A 20,984-nucleotide genomic window follows, 5' to 3' on the forward strand; every position below is an offset into this window, starting at 1 on the left:
ATTCCCTGTACCTTACTGGAATGATGTTTGCATGTAGCATTTATTCCTATTTGCTCTATTTGCACATGTTTAATATAAATATGGGGTCTAAAAATCGTTAATCTACATCACATCCTTAAAGAAAAATGCATCCTGCAGTCTTAGTTAAACCTTTCAAAGGCTATCATGCATTTTGCAATTCCAATCTCTCTAACCTGGTAAATCAAACATCCTCTATTAGATTTGTTCATAGACTTCTCCAATAATGGCATGCTAGACTTGAATAACAATGAAATATGAGTGGCTTTCATCCTCCATGAAGGTGCGCTATAATGTTCTATTTGGGAAACACCCTTAGTGATGAAGAAGTTGGCAAGGAGGAATGCACTTAGACACACAGTAGGAATGGCTACAGTGGTGAACGTGTTTTCTGATTTATTTGTTTCAGATCATCAAACTAATTCAAATATTAGTAAACGATAACACAAGTGAACACAACATGCAGTTTTTAAATGAAGGTTTTTATTAATGAGGGAAAACAAAAACCAAAACTACATGGCCCTGTGTGGAAAAAGTGTTTGCCCCCTAAAACTAATAACTCTTTGGGCCACACTTAGTGGCAACAACTGCAGTCAAGTGTTTGCAGTAACTTGCAATGAGTCTGTTACAGTGCTGTGGAGGAATTTCGGTCCACTCATCTATGCAGAATTGTTGTAATTCAGCCACATTGGAGGGTTTCCGAGCCTTACGTTAATGCCACAGCATCTCAATAGGATTCAGGTCAGGACTAGGCCTTATTTTGTTTTTCTTCAGCTATTCAGATGTGGACTTGCCGGTGTGTTTTGGATCATTGTCCTGCTGCAGAACTAAAGTTCGCTTTAGCTTGAGGTCATGAACAGATGGCCGGACATTCTCCTTCACGATTTTTTGGTAACAGCAGAATTCATGGTTCCATTTATCACAGCAAGGTTTCCAGGTCCCGAAGCAGCAAAACAGCCCCAGACCATCACACTACCGCCACCATATTTTACTATAGGTATGATGTTCTTTTTCTAAAATGCAGTGTTATTTATTTATGCCAGACGTAATGGGGCACACCTTCCAAAATGTTAAACTTTTGTCTCGTCAGTCCACAGGGTATTTTCCCAAAATAATTGGGATGAGCCTTTATGTTCTTTTTTTCGTTTTGGAACTCTGCCATGCAGACCATTTTTGCCCAGTTTCTTTCTTATGGTGGAGTCATGAACACTGACCTTGACTGAGGCAAGTGAGGCCTGCAGTTCTTTGCTTTTGTGACCTCTTGGATGAGTCGTCGCTGTGCTCTTGGGTAATTTTGGTCGGCCACCAGTTCTGTATAGTGTTTATAGTATGTAAATGTGTCATGTCATAAATCACAAAAAAAAACTGAGTTAAAGACCAGGTACATAAGATTTCTAAACAAAAAAAAGTTTTTACTTTCCCGTTTAATAATGGGGCATCTTGCCATTTTTCTCTTATGGCTGTTTCATTTAGCCTAATGAACAACCATGAGAGTAATTGTGATGGCTAGTTGACTGTGTCAGAGCCTTTTTAAAACGTCAGTTAATGGAGTATTTGGCAGACAGTTGTTAGTAACTACCAAAAATGGTCAAAAGAATAGCAGTTGAGAATCGGTCATTCGAGTCCAAGGCTCATTGGTGCATATGGTAAATGAAGGCTAACCCGTCTGTTCTAATAGTCTCTGGAATAGCACAAACTGCTGAAAACCTTAATGCTGATGAATATACCACTGCATGTATTGCATAATGACTGTGTCTTTTTTCAGCATTAAAACATGCCAAATGTGTCAACTTTGCCTGATTCCCAGACCTCAGTCAAAATCGAGCATCTCGTGTGTCTTGGACAAGCAAATCCAATTCATCGATGTCCCACTTCAAAACCTACAGAATTTAAAATATCTTACATCTTGGCACCAGAGACCACAGCCCACCTTGAGATCCTGTGGAATCCATGCCGCAATAGCTCAAAGCTGTATTGTTGATATCTAAAATGATTGTATTGTATTGTATTGTTGAAAATTAAGCAGGCGGTTTTAGTGATATGCCTGATTAAGGTCTCCTGATTTACGTAAGCAACAATGTCCAATTAAATCAGATTTGCTTTCATTACACACTGAAGTGGCATTTAAGCTGTGGGAGAGAGTTCTGATTTGTTCATGCTCAAACGGTGGTACAGAGGTGGGAAGTACGAAGTACAAATAAAGGTTTTTATTATTGAGGGAAAACAATCCTATTGAGATGCTGTGGCATGACCTTAAAAAGGCGGTTCATGATCGAAAACCCTCCAATGTGGCTGAATTATTGCTCATTGCAAGTCTGTTACAGCGCTGTGGATGAATTTTGGTCCACTCATTTATGCAGAATTGTTGTAATCCAGCCACATTGAAGGGTTTTCGCTTTAATGAAGGATTTGTGTACTTTTGCCACCCCTGCGTTGGTATTATTAGTGGTTTCTGAGCCTACACTTGTGATTTACTTGTTATTTGTAAAACAGTATTTTAGCCTCATCTAAGGTTTTTATTACACTGTTGCCAGAAAACTAGCGAATTCCAAGCAGGACTTTTATAGATTTCTGTGGAAGTTAAAAGATCAGACTGGATGTAGTTTTTGGAGGATTTTTCCTTAGTGATACACTTTTTATTTGAACCTGGAGTATGGGCCTGTATTAGATGATGCTTGTTCCTATGTTCTTGCTCTAGCTATTGCTTGGTGCTGTGTTTTTCCTCAGTGCTCCTCCATGAGGGCGCACTAGTGGTGCTTTGCTTGGGAAACACCCTCAGCGACGAAGTGTGTAAGGGAATACGGAGGGGGGGGGCACGGATGCTTAATCAGGCGATGAACAATGCATATGGTCTGAGACAGGGGATTTTCCTCAAATAATTTCTGCACCGTTGTCCTCTCATGAATGCAGCTGCGTCTGGCTCGTGTGGAGTGGAAACGTGCTTTTCTGTCGAGGGAGTGTGAGGATGCTGTGTGGAGCTGTGTGGAGACCCAAACCGAAACGACACATCTAGCAAATCTTGAGGATAATCGCGAGTTCGTGCATGCAGGCAAGAATAAAACAAACGAGCCCTTTTCTCTGTCTAGAGTTTTGCCATGTTTTGTGACTTTTAAAGGTTGAGCAGAGGCGTGATGAAGGCGGTGTGGAAGAGCAGGTTTCGCACGCGACTGTGTGTATGCGCTGGACTCATCGCCCTCAGCTGGCTTCTCCGCGTAACAGGTGCGTGCTGTCCTTTTTCAGAAAATGTGCATTTCATGTTTGTTAGTTTTTTTGTGCATGAAAAAAAACAATAAATATATCAGATGTACCAGATTAAATTGATTAATTCAGTGGCGTGCAATCTAATGTGGTGCACCTTTATGTAACAAATACAACTACAACGTTAAAGGTGCAGTCAGTGATTCCTAAACCTGAGCAGTATATTCATTCTGGGGTCTTCTGTCACAGCTGTCAATAAAATAAAGATGAATAATAATGCTGTATCTGGTAATCCCAGACTCTGTCATTTTGTGTATATATATATATATATATATATATATATATATATATATATATATATATATATATATATATATATATATAAAATATTCAAAAAATATTGGGTCACCTGACCTGTCGTGCTATATGTGGTTCTTTTCCAAAACTGGAGGCACTTGATTGTATAGGACGTCTTTATAAAATTTTGCATTCATTTGAACTTGGAAACCCAAACCTGTTCCTGTATGGCAATGCCCCCTGTGCACAAAGTGAGCTCCTTGAAGATATGGTTTATGTGCTTTGGAGATAAAGATCTTGAGTGGCCTGCTGTAGAGCTCTGATCTCATTTTTACTGAACACCTTTGGGATGAATTGGAATGTTGACTGCACCCCAGGCCTCAACACTTACATCAGTATCTACCTTTCATAATACCTTTGTGTCTTTTTACATCTTTTGACAAATATCCATAAGCACACTCCAAAATCTAGTAGAACAGATTTTGAAAATTATAAGGTCAAACTGGGACTAAATGTGGAATGCAATGTTTAAAAATCCCAATACTTTTGGCAATACAGTGTATGTTATATATATATATTTTTTTTTTTTTTTTTTTTTCAAGACCAGTATCAATACTGATACCAATACTTATTAAAAAAAGCTTTCCTGAAAGCTATGATCATTTATATTAAATGGTCTGCAATGGGCTTGTCCTTTATTTGCATTGATTTAACAATGATTGAACATCATAGCCGAACAAACCTTTAACAAAATATAAGATAGAATCGATATATTAGAATTGATACTTTGCATACTATACCAACACAATTTTATCAATACATGAGGCTATTGCTACATAGCAGAAAGGAGCTAGTGTAAAGTTCTGCAGTGGCCTGTGTGTACACACCTTGACCTAAAAAGGCAATACATTAAGCTTTAATAGTTTTATTTGATAGTTAATAGCTAATCATTGGTTGGAAAAGTAGCAAGAATTTAACATACAGTAGTGAAAATGAATTAAAAATTAAAAGTATAGATCTCTTTATCAGCCCTGGATTCATTTATGAGCCTTTTTTCAAGCCCATAATGCACATCTCGTGAGACAAGCTAGTTTTCTAGACAAGCTAGTTTATTTGTTGTTGTTGAAACTTACCTTGTGTACAATAGAATATAAGTGAATTTCCCTGTTTCTAGATTTCTAGCTTAGATCATTTCACAAAGTTACCCACATCCTGTTTAATGGTTTTACAGTCAGATTTGTTGGCCTTTTTTATTAGCAAACTGTTTTTATTAGCAAACTGTTTATTAGCAAACATACCCTAACATAACCCTAGAGTAAAATGATGCTACAGGGTCTGTTGAAACTGTATGCTATTAACATTTAGGGATGGCTTTTAAAAAGTTATGACTATGAACATAGTTTCCAAATTAGGCTCAAATTTAGTTAGAATGATCTGTAGACCCTCTCCAATCAGTGAACAAAATCTTCTTACATCTTTTGACTTTTTTTTTTAATATATTTCCTGCCATCCCAAAATTCCATAAGCAAATGTAAATTTTGTGATATTTCTAAGAAACTTCCTCCCTGACCTTACCATCACACCGATATGACTCTCCAGATAAATTTTCTTGGTCACAATTTTCTATCACATTGGTTTTTGTTCCATGACAGTTGGTTCACTTTGGTGTAACATTTCAGCTTGTCATTTTAGTCATTTGGTAATTTTGTAGATCTTTGTAATTGCATATTTAAAAACATAAGGAGTGTCATCTCCTCATTGAAGCTTAGTCAATCCTGTGTCCGTATTATGTGCTGATGTTCGAGCTTATTTCTAATAATGTAAGAGTAATAATATTTTAATTATATAATGTAATTTAATAGATGTGGTTTTACAGATCCCCCTGATAAAGATTCAGATCTGATTTGGTCTAAGCGAAAACTGACTCAGCAGAGTGGAGAATTGAACCAAACATCCAGTCAACCACGAACTGGTGAGTATCAGACAGTTTCATTTCCATTTCCATTTCCTCATTTCCCAGATTTATGAGGAAATTCCAGCACAGAGCTGTTAGAAAGGTGAGTGCCACAAACTGGTCATAAAAGAGGCAGGAATTAATGCTAGTATTTATTTTAGGTAAAGCAGATAATTTAACAATATACACACATTGTCTGTCTGTCTGTCTGTCTGTCTGTCTGTCTGTCTCTCTCTCTCTCTCTCTCTCTCTCTCTCTCTCTCTCTCTCTCTCTCTCTCTCTCTCTCTCTCTCTCTCTCTCTCTCTCTCTCTATCCCCCTCTCTGCCTGCATAACCCTCTTTCTCTCTCTCCACCCTCTTTCTCATTTATTCCTTCTTTCTTGCTTTAATAGCACTGCTTTACTTTTCCATTGTTTTGCTACTCCATCTTTTTCTCTCTCATCATTTACAGACAGCTGCCTCCTTCCGAGCCAAGCCCCCTTTGAGGCTTGACGTTGCTAAGCAGCCGAATCTGTAATTTCGAACAGAGGAAGGTCTGTTTTAAGCAGTCAAAGCATGTTGCTTTAGAAAAACACGTCACATGGCCTTTTTTCCACCGATCAGCCCTCTAATCACTCACCTACAGCAATGTGTCTCTGTCTCTCTGCCTTGGCTCTCTGTAAAGCCAGCTGTCTTTGATAATTCAATCTGCTTCCAGCAGTGTGTGAGCTCGATTCTTCGTTCTGTCTGCTTTGTAAAATCCCTGTGAACATGAGTTAAAATGTAACAATTATCACAACATTATCTAATTACTATATTGATCATATCGAAGTGAAGGGTAGTGTCGATTGGGGTGGGATCCACTTTTATGTAATTAAACAGAAGAGCATCAAACCGGGAAAAAATACCTTTTGTGATATTATACTTGGCCCTGAGTGTGATGATCCCTAAAAAAAAAGGCCAGAACGGAACAAAGAATTTAAACAAGCAACAGAAATGCTGTTTCTGCCCATCGCATGTTTACACTCTGTCAAGTCAAACTATGAAGTTGAACATTTTAGTCCATGTTTTTGTAAAGTGAGAAAACTGTTGTAATCTGCTGATGATTTCCAACACTGTCTCAGTTGAAACACTTTTAAGGAGATTTGTGGAATTTATTTTGCTTTTACTTTCACTTGACGTACAGCAATTTGTGTCTGTTAACATTCCTTGATGTAACATTTTGCTCAATAGTTATATTTCAGCATCAGGGTACGCCCAGATGTTTTTTGGACCTCTGAAGAAAAATAATGTCATCAAGACAATGATAATATTTCAGACAAGAAACCTCAAACCATCAGAAATTCAATCACAGTTATGTAAAGTACTTATGGATAATCGACATGGAAGCTTGATTTTTGTACAGTATATGGAATTAGTTTTCCACATGCATGATCACATTCAGTTTCTAAAATGTTTTATACTGTTAGCAGTTGTTAGTTGGTAAACTACCCAATTAACAACATGTTCAGCAGAAGTGTTCTTGTGCAGCAGTTTCTGCGAGGAACAAATCTATATATGGAGACTGAAATATTACTAAGTGCGCTAATGTAAGCAAGTCTGCTGCCTTGGGCCCTGACCACTGTATCTAACCAGCTACAGATTATATGAGATTTCTGTTTTCTGTACAAAAAATCTCATATTAGCACAGAGTTAAATGTGCAGTCAGAAGAAGAGCATTGTTCTTTTCTTACTAAAGATTAAACAGATAGTACAATGACCTCAGCTTTCTTTTGACAAGCCACTGGCTGAGAAATATCTACTTATTTGTGTATTATTTTTTAGTACAACTTTTAATGAGTCTAACAGACGGGTTGAATAGCTTTTAGTCCTTTCATGCTTAAATTATTATTAAATACACTATCTGGACAAAAGTTTGAGGACACCTGACTATAAGATTTGTATATGATTTTTGATCATCACATTCCAAATTTAGTCCCCATTTTTTGTTATAATAACCTCCACTCTTCTGGAAAGATGTTCCACCAGATTGTCAAGTGAGCTTGTGGAGACTTGTGCTCATTCAGTTTCAAGGGCATTAGTGACATGCCTGGGAGTTTTAGTCAGTGTTTCAATTAATCCCCAGGGTGTTTTAATAGGGTTGAAGTCAGAGCTCTATAGCAGGCTACTGAAAATCTTCATGCTGCTAGCTTTGTACACAGGAGCATTGTCATGCTGGAACATGTTTGGGTCTGATAGTTCAGATATAAGGAAAATTTTGTGTTACGCTACCTTCCAACATTGTGGCAACAGTTTGAGGAAGAACCACATATGCCTGGAAAAGTTAGGTGTCCCAATACTTTTGTCCATATATTGTACATTTGTGTTTTTTTTTACTTATTTTTATTGGTTAAATTTTAAATTCAAATAAATTCGACTTGCTAAGATATAATTTTTTGCAGTGTTAGAAAGACAGTAAAAATGATAATGACGCAATTTATTGTATATTAAAAATTTATTAGCGTAAAAATATGCTTATTAAATTTATGCATTTCTTTTTAAATGGAAGCACTTAAGCTCTCTCACACGGTCAAAGAGACACTGTGGAGGTTTTCAGCTGCTTTTATGTCAATAATTTTAACTGCTCACTCCATCTCAAACCTTTTACTAATGGACTGTGTATTTCTTTGTGCACACACACACACACACACACACACACACACACACACACACACACACACACACACACACACACACACAGCGATCAATGAATTTCCCAAAGATGCTTTCACTAAGGAGGAGAGAAGGCATGGGGCACTGCTGCTGCATACCCTCTGTGTAAGTTTTTGCAGGAACTACAACTTAGTATACTCAAAGATTTTTACGATCTGCTGTGTATAGAAATGAAAGCAAAACAGTGTGTATAAAATGCAATGCAGAACAGAGTTTTAAGTGTTTTAAGTGCACAGTACATAAGTATTCAGACCGCTTCCAACAAACACTTAAATATGAGTTCAGGTGCCTCCCATTTCTCTTGATTATTGCTGAACTGTTTTTACAACTTGATTAGAGTCTGTGGAAAGTTTATTAATTAGACATAATTTAGAAAGCACACACCTCTCTCTCTCTCCATCAGTGGTGGACAAAAAACACAAACCATGAACTTAATTTAAAGTAAAGTTACACTAGGTAAAATATACTAACCGTAAAATTAAACGTGCTAACTTTAAACTTTCACTTGAGTAAAAGTACAAAATTATTTGCCTTCAAATGTACTTAAGTATCCAAAATACTATGATTTGTTATGGCTGTAATGTTCCTATTATCATTTTTGGCACAAGCCTCCTTGCTTAATCAGCTTAGTTTATGTAAAAAGAATATTATGGCACTTTTATCACACTAATCTATTAATAGAATGATATTAGTCAGTCAAAAACTGATTGATATCTATTAAAATTATCATGAGCCCAAAACCCTATTTTCAAATAAGGTCACAAGTGCTGTGACAAGTTCGAGTCAAGAGATTCTTCCATCATGTATTACTCTTAAAATATTCTGCGTTGAACTGACGCTGAACTGTATGTTTGTGCTAAATAGACACCATCAAGCGCCAATCAAAACAAGTTTAAAACAGAGCGCTCGCTCTACCCTGATTGGTGACTTGACCAGTTAACATTTTATCCACTCATAAATTAAAAAAAGGAATGACTAATTTAGCAAAATATAGTTGAGAAAAAAAGGAAAATTTTTGAGCTGTAGTGAAGTTAAAGTAAAAGTCTCGCTAAATGGAAATGCTAAAGTAAAGTACACATACTATGTAAAAAAGCTACTTATGTACAGTAACAAATTGCATTTACTTCCTTTTACTGCCAACCTTCTTCTTCAGTGTTTTTTCTTCATTTTTTGTACATTAATGCTGAAGACATCTAAACTATGAAAGAAAATGTAAGGGATTACGTAGTAAATAAAAACATGTAAATAAGCCCTTCTATTTTTGATTCTTCAACATAGCCGATTTTTTCTTTTAATGACATCTTTGCGCACTCTTGAAATTCTCATAGTCATCCTCATTAAGTTGTCACCTGGGATGTTTTCCAAGATTCTTGAGGAGTTCCCAGAAATGTTTAGCACTTGTTGGTGGCTTTTCCTTCACTCTTTGGTCTAACTAATCCCAAACCATCTAATGCAGAACACCATTACTCTCCTTCTCAAACAAATAATTCTTAAATAACCTAGATGAATTATGGAATGGCAAAAACCATCCATGCTGGTTAACTCAAATTTAAGCCAATTTTAAGCAAATTACTAATGTCACCATCAAAGCACCCTCACACCACCCCACATTCTCCATGCATCATAGTGGGAACCATACATTCAGGAACTGTCTGTTCATCCTCTGTTCATTTAAAAAAGACATGCTAGTTACATTCAGTAATTTCTAATTTCGAAATGATCAGACTAGAAGGCAGTTTTCCACTGATCTAATGTCATTTCTTGGGCCAAGCTAGTCTCTTCTACACTGAGAATCATTGGAGAAATCTTTACACAGCAGTCTATATATAGCTTAAGGAAGCTTGGTAGTCACTGCAAAACCTAGTTTAGTTTTTTAATATTCTTTTTTTTTTTACATTTGTTTTATCTACAGGCTGTTTACATGTTCTACGCCCTGGCTATTGTCTGTGACGTGTATTTTGTTCCATCTCTGGAAAAGATATGTAAGGTCCGTTCTGTTGTGTCATAATTTCTGCTCTCTGGCATTATCTATGTTAAAACACATACCTTTTTGGTACAGTAGATCCTTAGCACCTTTTGATTTGCAGAACCTTCATCTGAGTGAGGATGTTGCTGGGGCCACCTTCATGGCTGCAGGAAGTTCTGCTCCAGAGCTCTTTACCTCTCTGATTGGTCAGTTTTCTTAAATTTTTAACAGATTAGTGATAGTTGATACAATATTATTATTATTATTATTTTTATTTTTATTTTTTATGATTTCCCTCTAATAAATTGCATATAACACTGTCTCAGGTGTATTCATCACTAAAGGAGATGTGGGAGTTGGCACTATAGTGGGTTCAGCTGTGTTTAATATCCTAGTAATCATTGGAGTTTGCGGAATTTTTGCTGGACAGGTAGAGGATTTGTTTTCCAAGAAAATTCTTTACATAAAATAAAAATATATACATATCTGGTGCGATCTCGGTTCCTTTTTTCACATAGACGATCCTTCTCACCTGGTGGCCTCTCTTCCGGGACTCCGTGTACTACATCATCTCGGTCTTGGCTTTAATTTTGGTGAGACATCATAGAATTACATGTTGTATAATATAAAGCTATTGTTCATATTCCTCTCTTTTTCTAAACTTGATTTATTGTTGCCTTGCAGATCATTTATGATGAGAAAGTTCTCTGGTAGGCTTCAGTGCTTTTTTACTTTATTTGAAATGGTAAAGAAATGTTTAAACAGAATCTCAGACTTTTGTTTGGTTGGCACAGGTGGGAGACTATTATTCTCATATCAATGTATGGAATTTACATCCTTATCATGAAGTACGTAATGATTAGTTATTGAAAGTAAATGCTTTACGTAAAGTTTTAATGATAGAAATGATGACTCATTACGTGCATGTGTGTGTATTGGCTATGTTTTAGATTTAATGGTCAAATCTGGGGCTGGGTGGAAATGAGGTGTGGTATACCTGGACAGCCATGCTTGGTCAGCAGCCTACGACAAGATGTAGCAGCAGAAGAAGCTAGCACACACTGTGACACTTCTGCCATTCTGATGAAGAAAGGTGTGTGTGTGTGTGTGTGTGTGTGTGTGTGTGTGTGTGTGTGTGTGTGTGTATGAGTGTGTGTGTTGCTTGTACTCCTTTATTAAATAAACTAAAGTGTGTTATACATACAAAGTACTGTATTAGTAGATAAAGGAAGCTGTTTATTGTTCCACTAATGATTAAAAAAACACTTTAAACACTTTGTACTCTTCAGGTCAGTGTGCAAGTGAACAGGACTCAGCCGTAGTGATGGTGGATGAGCTGATGAGTCTGCATCCTCACCAGTTCACCTTATCAGAGGCAAGCCCCCCACCACCAATTTTCTCCCTGCATGCACCTCAGCATGGCTGGATACATGTTTATCGCTGAGGTAATGCCCATCCACTCATCCTGCACCTCAGCATGGCTGGATACATGCTTATCGCTGAGGTAATGCCCATCCACTCATCCTGCACCTTAGCATGGCTGGATACATGCTTATCGCTGAGGTAATGCCCATCCACTCATCCTGCACGCTAGCTGACTGGCAGACACAGGACTTTTGCAGTGTGCACATATTAATGCTGCTAACACTATTGGGTAAGACAGTGGTTTTATTACTAAGCTACATTACTTAATTTAGATGTTTTTAATTTATTTACATTTATTTCTTTATTTCCTATCCTTTTTTTTTTGTCAAGATAAAAGCTAGAGTTTGTATATATTGAAACACCACTAACTGGACATAATTAAAGTTAGCAGTCACTTAAGCAAATTTACACATCATTAGAACACTGAAGAGTCGAAATAAAAAACATTATATACAAATGAACAAATTAATAAATAATTCATTTTATTATTATTATTATTATTATTATTATTATTATTATTATTATTATTTATTTATTTATTATTAGCGACCATCATTTTCTTTTTGAAAGTGTAGCCAATTATTATTATTATTATTTTTTTTTATTTTTTTTTACCAAAATAACTAGCATAAATCTTTAACATTCTTTGGTAATTATTGTCTAGCATTTTCATACTTTCATACTTATTGGAACAATAAACAAACAAAATAATTGCATGGACCTCCACTACTTGATGCAACTTTCTACAACCTTCTCTGTTTTTCTTTTATTCCATATGTACTTGTTGAATAGTAAGAAATGTTGAATAGTGAGAAACCCAATACTGATTATCGTGTGCATCGTGAGGGCTTAGTTTTATTGTCTATATAAAGACAAGTGACAGATTAAGGGAAAAATCTAGATACATCAATTTAGTAAGGTGTTGGGACACAATAAACTTACAAATAATGAATTTTAATTAACATACAAATAATCTATCATTTGTATGACACAGACACACATTTGTTCATTTATTCTTGGTTTCTGAAATCTGTGTTCATACCTATGCAATTTTGATGACCAACGGTTAATATGTGTAAAAAAAAAGTGTTGCCTTGGAGAGGAGGACAAGGTTTCTCAGAGGAACATGTATAAAAAAATAATAATAATTAAAAAAAAAGGTAAAAAGTTGATGTACAAACATTACTATCCATCCATGGACCATGCTTCTCACCCCTTAAATGACAAATCTAAGGAAAAATTAAGATAAATCATGTTAGGTGTTGGGACTTTTTGTATAAAAGTGTAAGGTTAATGCATTAATGAATACAGTGAGTGTATACATTATCTGTAGAAACTATTGTAGATATCTTGACATATCTGCCCTGAAATATGTTGACGTATGTATCTATATTCTAAGTACTGGAATACGTCTTCTCTGAAGTAAAGATTTGATATTTTATTTTTTTTTCCCCTCCGTTTCCCATGTCTGTGTTTTCCATCAACAAAACATTTGCATCATGGGTTAGCATCATGGTTGCATTATGACTTGTCTGCCTGTCTCTTGCAATTCTGCCTTTTCTCCTTGCAAAGACTTCTTTATGCTCTGCTTCCCATCATGCTTAGTTTTGGCTGTCTATAAATAAGCAGAATTTAATGCTTTTAACCCTTCATGCACTGTTCACTGTTTACAAATCGACTTCATATTTGGTCTATAAGGTTTATTTTGGTTTTAAATCAAATATAATCGTCAGATCTATCAGAACATATAAATTAACATTTCTCCCCTCTATCAATATATATCTTCATCTTATCTGACAGAGGCAGAGACTGATCTTAGGCCGGAGTTTAGAGGAAAGTGGCAGCGGTGTAGGAGAAATTCCCGGTCAGGAAAGCCCAGGAATGGACGGAGCACCCTGGGGACTGGAAAATGGTGACAACATGGACAGTGAGACCCAACCTCTTGAAGAGGCAAGGACATGGGGCAATGGGGGGACAACAGCAAGAGTGGAAGGCAGGGGGGACACACAGCCCAAAGTCACAGAGGATGATGAAGAGGCAGAGGAAGAACAACCATTTAATCCTCTGATTGTGCCAGGCTAGTGGATTTTCTGCTAAATGTGAGATAATACAAGACTGCTTGGTATGTGAATATACTGTAACTGGTCCCCTTAACTGGTGCAGGTATGTATGCTAGTATTCTGTTATTTTGAGACATGGCCTCATTTGGGATTGACCTCATTAGTGATGCTCATTTTAAATTAGACTAGACAGGATGTCAAAGGGATGTACTTTGCATTTTAAGACAGATTAGATCAGCAGATTGTCTACAAAGCAAATTAAATTGCTTAAAAAATAGTACTTTTTTCACGTACATACTTCTAATGATAACTAAGTTGGAACGGATTCCCACTTTTTCACCAGAAGGTTTGCTAACAAAATACATTTACAAATACAGTACAATTACCTTTAGATAAGACAAGTAATTTCATCAGCTTGACTTTTATAAAACAGGTGTGGATGCTTTCTTTGAGCAGTTGTAAATTCAGAATAATTGAAAAACGTGACAAAAATGTTGACAACAGTGTTATGCTTGAGTAGGTGAGAGGTTCAACTTTGAGAATCTCCCATTATCATTATGAACCTTATATATGTGTTTTGGCTGCCAATGTGGTGGAAACATAGGAAGATTACAAAGGGTCATCCAGTTTCACAAAGAATCTTTTTAATTCTAGCTAACAATATTTAAGATTCAAATACAAAAGTTGCAGTGAAATAAAAACCTGAGTATCAAAGGATAATGCAAAAAAGAGAGACTGCATACAGTAGAACTGAAGGTAAAACGAAACAGTATGTAAGACATATGTAGAGAAATTAGGAAAAAATAGGAATTTACTAAACACACAAGTAATATCACCCAAATAATGATGGGTTTCCCTTTTGAGTCTTGTTTTCCTCTTAAGGTTTCATCCTCATAACATCTAAGGGAGTTTTCCTTGCCCCAGTCGCCCCAGTCTGCTCATTAGGGATAAATACACATCATTTACCTTAATTCTGCTTTGAGACAATGTACATTGTAAAAAAGCGCTATAGAAATAAACTTGAGCTGACTTGACAAGTATGTAACAGTTTGGAGTTACTGCTTGTTCACCCAACTATATTCCATTTTATTCTGAAAGTGGAAACTCTTCAATTTGTTAAAACATGGATTTTAGTAGAAACAAATATTTTACTTCACACTGTATTATGTAATCTGTTTTATAACATATTTTGTCTATTTCTAATTTAAAGAAAAAAAAAAGAAAAGATTTCCTCTCATAAATGTAAAGTATTAGAGGCCATACTGTTGTAGGAGGCTTATCGCTAGGCTATAAACAGCAAGCTGTATTTACTTTTAAAATCACACCATGGAAGCCAGTTTGTTTTTTTTCCCCTTTATATATAAAACTTCTTGCAAATCTGCTGACATGCAGTTATGGTTTTTAAAATCCTTGAGGCTTTTGTTTTCTTTTCAAAAGTGTCTATAGGATTCATTTGTTTTTCTAAATGCAGCAAAGAATACTAATGATATCCTTTGGAGAATGTGTGATCAAGCCTCAGGCTGAACTGTAGATGCAGAGGGGAGAACCATCCCACAATTGACTGCATAATTAATTATGGGATCCCCAGTAAATCTTCAGAGGTTTGTTCATGCTCTGTTCTAGTACCTATAAGGCCAACCCTGCATCCCACATAGCTCCTTCTGTCCCCTGTTGCAGTGAAACCCATCTCCGCACGAATGATCATGTCTCTGACAAAAGGGGTGTTTATTTAAAGCCGTGCCAAAGACCAGTCCAGGTGCCAAGAGCAGCTGCCACAGGGTTTTTTTTTTTTATCAGCAGTGGCACTTGACCCAACTTGTCTTCTTGTATATCTGGTTTAGTAATTTTTATCACCCTGTTGTTTTGGCTCCCACATCTTGAAGTTCTGTCTACTGCATGATATATTACATTGCAAATCACATATGTCATTGCAGACAGTATGCCAGCGTTTCATAATGCTTTTAAAAACCTATAAGGGCTCATTAGTTAACATCTTGTAATTACTCAGCCAGTCACAAGGGCAGATGTACGGCAAACAGGACTTGGCATTTTTTAAGTTATTTTGGTTAGAGGATGGCCTTAGGCTCGAAGGGGGAGACAGGCTCCTTCCTAGCGAACTCTCTCCAGAACTGGGAGCAGTGCGATAGGAGGAAAGGCGTACAGAGCAAATATAAATTTTACAATATAGACCAATATACATTAACGACATAAACAACAGCAACGGTTTTAGTCTTGTGACAGTTTATCTTTTTAACAAAATATATGTTTTCTGCATGTTTTTCTTAAAATGTAGTGCATCAAGATTATGCATTAAAATGTCATGAAGTAAAAATATTTTGTTTCTGTCTACCACTGCAATCAATTCTCTGGCAATGAGCTATTTAATAGTTCCTTTTTCCAAAGAAAGTCTTCACTGGCTTGTAAACTATCTAAAGTATAGTCAAAGTATAAACTCTTCTTGTTCTTGTGTATATTTTCACAGGAGGGTACTGTGAACGGGTGAAGTGGTTGCTCTCATGGCCTTTAAGCAGCCTGCTTTATTACACTGTGCCCAACTGCTTGCTGCAACACTGGGAGCGCTGGTTCATGGTCACCTTTGTGATTTCTACACTCTGGATTGCTGTTTTTTCCTACCTCATGGTGTGGATGGTATGTTTAAAACTTAAATGTATTGAAAGAATTTAACTTATTTCACTTTGCCTATATAATATTCTCATCCATACTCTCCATGTTTAAGGTCACCATAATCAGTTACACACTTGACATCCCAGATGTGATTATGGGCATCACTTTCTTAGCAGCTGGCACAAGCGTCCCAGACTGTATGGCTAGTCTTATAGTTGCCCAAAAAGGTATGTGTATGACTTCTCAGGAATAAATATTGTTAAAGATCAATTATAAAATCAAATTTGATTTGTATGTGCATTATGGATTTCAGGTATGGGAGACATGGCCGTCTCTAATTCAATAGGTAGTAATATTTTTGATATTCTATTGGGCCTTGGTTTCCCGTGGGCTCTGCGTACACTTGTGGTGGATTATGGCTCAGTGGTTAGTATATGCCAGTTTAATTTAAATTCAGAGTAACATTGTTATTAGGTATAATATGTTTTAAGAAATGCTTAACTTATTTCAAATAATTTCCTTCTCAGGTCATCATTAATAGCAGAGAACTGGTGTATTCAGTTGTTTTACTACTTGCTTCAGTCTTTCTCACAGTGAGTATTGATATTAAAGCCATTTTTTATTGAGAACATTAGTGATTCAGTGTTTACTCAACATAGATTTAATCATGTTTTATTATCTACAAGGGAACCCATCTTAAAGCATCTGTTTCACATGAATATTTGTGCTTCTAACTTTCTGCAGGTTCTCAGTGTACATTTGAATCACTGGAGACTTGACCGCCGGTTAGGCCTGGGTCTTCTGATCTTGTATGCCATCTTCCTTCTCTGCTCGATCTGCTTTGAGACACTGTAGTCTAAATCCAACACAGCTAACGAAATGCCATCTTGAAATGTAGGCTGGATTATGGAGTAAACATCACATCACTGTAATAATTGCATCAGGAGGAGCCAGTTCTGTGTGGGTCAGTCAGTGATTAGAAAGTCATAAAGCATATTAAGGATGCTGATACAAAGTATTCATGCAATTGGATATCGGAACAAAGCTATGGTCCTCACGCTATTTTTGGGCGTCATTGCAAAGTTGAAGTTCTTGGTTTTGACACTAGGGGTCACTAAAGTCGAATCAGTAAACGCTGCCTTTTGCCATATTTAAAAGTTTATTTAAAGGGTATAAATTAATCTTACTAAATATTTTGTAAAAAAACATGGCAGCACCAAAGACAGGAAAAAAGTACACACACGCACACGCACACGCACACGCACACGCACACGCACACACACACACACACACAAACACACACACACACACACACACACATATATATATATATATATATATATATATATATATATATATATATATATATATATATATATATATATATATATATATATAGAGAGAGAGAGAGAGAGAGAGAGAGAAATATGTAAAATATGTATTTACTCAGCACTATTCAAGCACACAGACGAAACAGAACAAAGCTGATTTCACCATTTACTTCACTTTTTGACCCCAATAAGACTGAACACTGTTACACTGCTAAACAAGGCATAGTTTATACAACTGATCTTTATATCAGTCCTGCAAACATTCTTAAAATATATAATTGTTGGATCAGGTTTTAACCTGTAATACTACAGTTATGATTATTAAACGGGATGAAAGTTTTAAGCCACAGGATGTAATGTTTACAAAACACGGGTCACCTCTTTACATTGTGCATGTACATTTTCTACTCTAAGAAAAATCTGTGGGTAATATAAACAAGACAAAACAATTCAGTCCTGCCCTTAGTTTCACAATGAGGCAAACTGGTATGTGTGTAATTTATGATGTAATCATGTTTCCTTTGGAAAAATTATGAAGTGAATCCTTTCATTATTTTTTTATAGTATTATAGTATTAAAGCACAATAGTATTATTTTAGTTTGATTCCTTAACCAGAAAAAAAACCTTTTACAGTTTATTTTATGTCATGCCAATTACACATTTTACATACAAAATACACATTTTACATGTCTACACTTTCATATGTTTCAAGTCTTTAAACACTAGTCTGTTGTTGGGTTCCTTAGCTTTTTTAATATATATATATATATATATAATTGAATAATAATTTAATATAATTCAGAATAATCATTTAATGAAAATTATCTTCGCTGACATTTTCAAAAATAAATGTGAATAAGGACCTGAAAAGTGAATATCGACAATTTTGAGCTGCTTATGTGTACTATAAATACTAATTCTTTGGAGGTTATGACATTTACATTTAGCAAAAGAAAAATCTGTTTTATAAGCATATTGTTCATTTAAAATCACCACTAGTTTTTACTTTTATTGGTATAGATTTATGATTTTTTTTTTCTTTTTGTGAGACCCCCAATGGATTTAGTACCTGTGTAAAGCTTCGTTTTAGCATTTTTTTTTAACGTTCAGTAAATTTTTTAAACAATTCACACTAAAATTAGCTAGATTGTTTCTTATTTTCTGTTTTCCGGTGATGAATGAACATGTCTGAGTGCATTTCCTCACAGTGGTTACACTTCTATCTGTATTCTTAAACAATATATATGTTGTTGCCGGTGCAATTAAACAGTTATGCTGCAATCTGACAAGTGGTTTCATTTCATCATATAAAACAACAGAAAATTAAGATTTGTATCCGTTTAGTTTTAAAAATAGATTAGAAATCTATTTATGTAGTTGTATGTTCATGTTCACATGAAACACCAGAATGGAGCAAAAATATGTTTTCCAATAGCTGATCAAGTGAGATTTCTGCACAAGTATAAAATGCATTGCTGATGTTAAAGGTCAGAGGAGAATCCCCAGACTACTTTGAGCTGACAGAAACACTACGGTAGCTCAAATAACCATTTTTTACAACTGTACTGAGCGAAAAGCATCCCATTGTATCTTGAGTTAAATGGCTACAACAGAGGAAATACATGTCAAGTAGGAACAGGCTTATCTAATTTAGTCATTTAAAAAACAAGTGATTATTTTCTAATCTTCAACAACACACTTTAAATTACCCTCTGCCTAGTGTAGCCTCAGATTCTCTTCCTGGCTAAGAGGAGTGAAACTCAGTATGTGTTTATTCCTGCTATCCCACATCTGCTTTACATTTGTGACATTCTAACATGCTTCTTTTTTCATCTTGGTTGTAATAAGTGCTTAATTTCCTTAATCCTTTCTGTCAGCTTGAGCCACTTTGGCAAATGTCCTGTTTTCTGGGGAAAATGTTTCGTTCTGATAATTGAGGTGAATATTAACTGAAGCTCTCGACTTGAATTTGCATTGTGCCACTACCACATGTTTGGATGTTTAAATAATTGCATAAACATGCAGGAGTATGATTGATTTAAAAAAAAGAAAAGAAAAAAAGTGAATGCATATTTATTACACAAACACAGAAAGAGCATTGAGCGGTGGGGTTGGGGTTGGGGTTATACGACCTGCTGTTTCAGAAAACAATTTAAATCACTGCCTATTTAAATAAAATTCCCCTTCAGTTCCTGTATCTCCATCAGTCTTCATTGTACCGGAACGACAAAAGAACGAGAGATAAAAATTCCCCAATATACACTTGAAAGGTTCTTGCTATATCCAGAACAATAACGGTCCTTACAGTTCTTCTTTTTATAGCTGGACACAATGCTTCATCAAAGATCAAAATGATGAGGGATGTTTGAATTGTCTGATACTTTTAACTGCAGTTTCACAAACTTCCAGACAGATAAATCCATTATCTCCACATAGTGTGGTTGTTTATCAAATGCCAGTCTCTGTGTGTTGTAATTTACACCTTTCATTTTGATAGATATTGCCTGAAGACACAATAACGCCATCCTGGAACACACGTCACTATGCACGTAAGATCTCTGTGTATTTGTTCGGTAACAATATATGCTCTCTTCTTACTTATCAAGTGTCTGTGTGAGCATCTTAAATTATCTCCAGCTCATACAGCTGCACTTAAATAGATGCATTAATAACTGGTCAAAAATTTAGAGGTTTAGATTTAGGATTAGTCGATGTTTTCTTTTTATTAAACCAGGTTAGCACATTTAATATACAAACAAAAATAAAATAATATATAATATAATATATAATAATAATAATAAATAAACCCTCATAGTATAAAATTATAATTCCTAAAGGTTAATGGGTCCTTTTTTGTCTTAGTGGGAAATGTGTTGGTCACAAGATGGGATACCATTAAGGGCCAGTAGAATATATTAAGCAGCTTTTGAAACACATGTTGATATCTAATGGTGTCAGGGGAAAGAACGTGCCGGAAACCGAAGTGAAATCCACCTTTTTAATGAGAGATAACAGGGCAAAGCATGAAACGGGAAACCGTAATGAAAACCCCAGGTTTGCTAAACCAGGTGAGAGCTGTGATCAGACAGATGCAAAACAAAACCACATAGAGTCACGTAGCCAACGATAAACTTTACTGTGTAGCTTGGTTAGTCCGACAGTGTTCTGTTGCCTAAGCTGTAGAACAGACAATGAGATGGTGGAGGAACGGGGGTTATATAGCATGGGAACTGATGAGGGCCAGGTGTAGCTGATTAGTAAGTGGGAGAGTGCCTTGGAGTGATAGGTGAAGGCGTGGCTGGTGGATCCCTGACAAATGGACATCATTAGGGATTTTTAGAAATTAAGCTTCTAGATTTTAACAAGTTTTTACAACTGGAATATAAACCTTAGGTTTGATGATTTAATGACGTACACA

General features: G+C 35.9%; 1 protein-coding gene across 1 annotated transcript; it reads left to right on the forward strand.

Annotated features, from left to right (window-relative positions):
* Nucleotides 1-2,795: 2,795 nt before the first annotated feature.
* Nucleotides 2,796-17,554, forward strand: slc24a6a (solute carrier family 24 member 6a). Its single transcript, XM_083560072.1, has 17 exons — nt 2,796-3,237; nt 5,390-5,485; nt 8,187-8,263; nt 10,071-10,145; nt 10,246-10,330; nt 10,451-10,554; nt 10,643-10,717; nt 10,809-10,834; nt 10,919-10,972; nt 11,075-11,217; nt 11,414-11,499; nt 13,350-13,626; nt 16,092-16,258; nt 16,347-16,461; nt 16,548-16,660; nt 16,762-16,827; nt 16,979-17,554. The coding sequence occupies exons 1-17, from the start codon at nt 3,150-3,152 to the stop codon at nt 17,087-17,089; spliced, it is 1,758 nt and encodes a 585-aa protein (XP_083416198.1). The 5' UTR covers nt 2,796-3,149; the 3' UTR covers nt 17,090-17,554.
* Nucleotides 17,555-20,984: the final 3,430 nt, after the last annotated feature.

The sequence above is a fragment of the Silurus aristotelis genome (genome assembly GCF_946808225.1).
Source record: "Silurus aristotelis genome assembly, chromosome: 14".
NCBI lineage: Eukaryota > Metazoa > Chordata > Actinopteri > Siluriformes > Siluridae > Silurus > Silurus aristotelis.

Excerpts from the sequence above, each read along its gene's own strand:
- slc24a6a (XM_083560072.1), top strand. The coding sequence starts at position 3,150 with ATGAAGGCGGTGTGGAAGAGCAGGTTTCGCACGCGACTGTGTGTATGC. Across the intron at positions 10,146-10,245 it reads CTCTGGAAAAGATATGTAAG|AACCTTCATCTGAGTGAGGA; the intron begins GTCCGTTCTGTT and ends TTTGATTTGCAG. Across the intron at positions 10,331-10,450 it reads GCTCTTTACCTCTCTGATTG|GTGTATTCATCACTAAAGGA; the intron begins GTCAGTTTTCTT and ends ACACTGTCTCAG.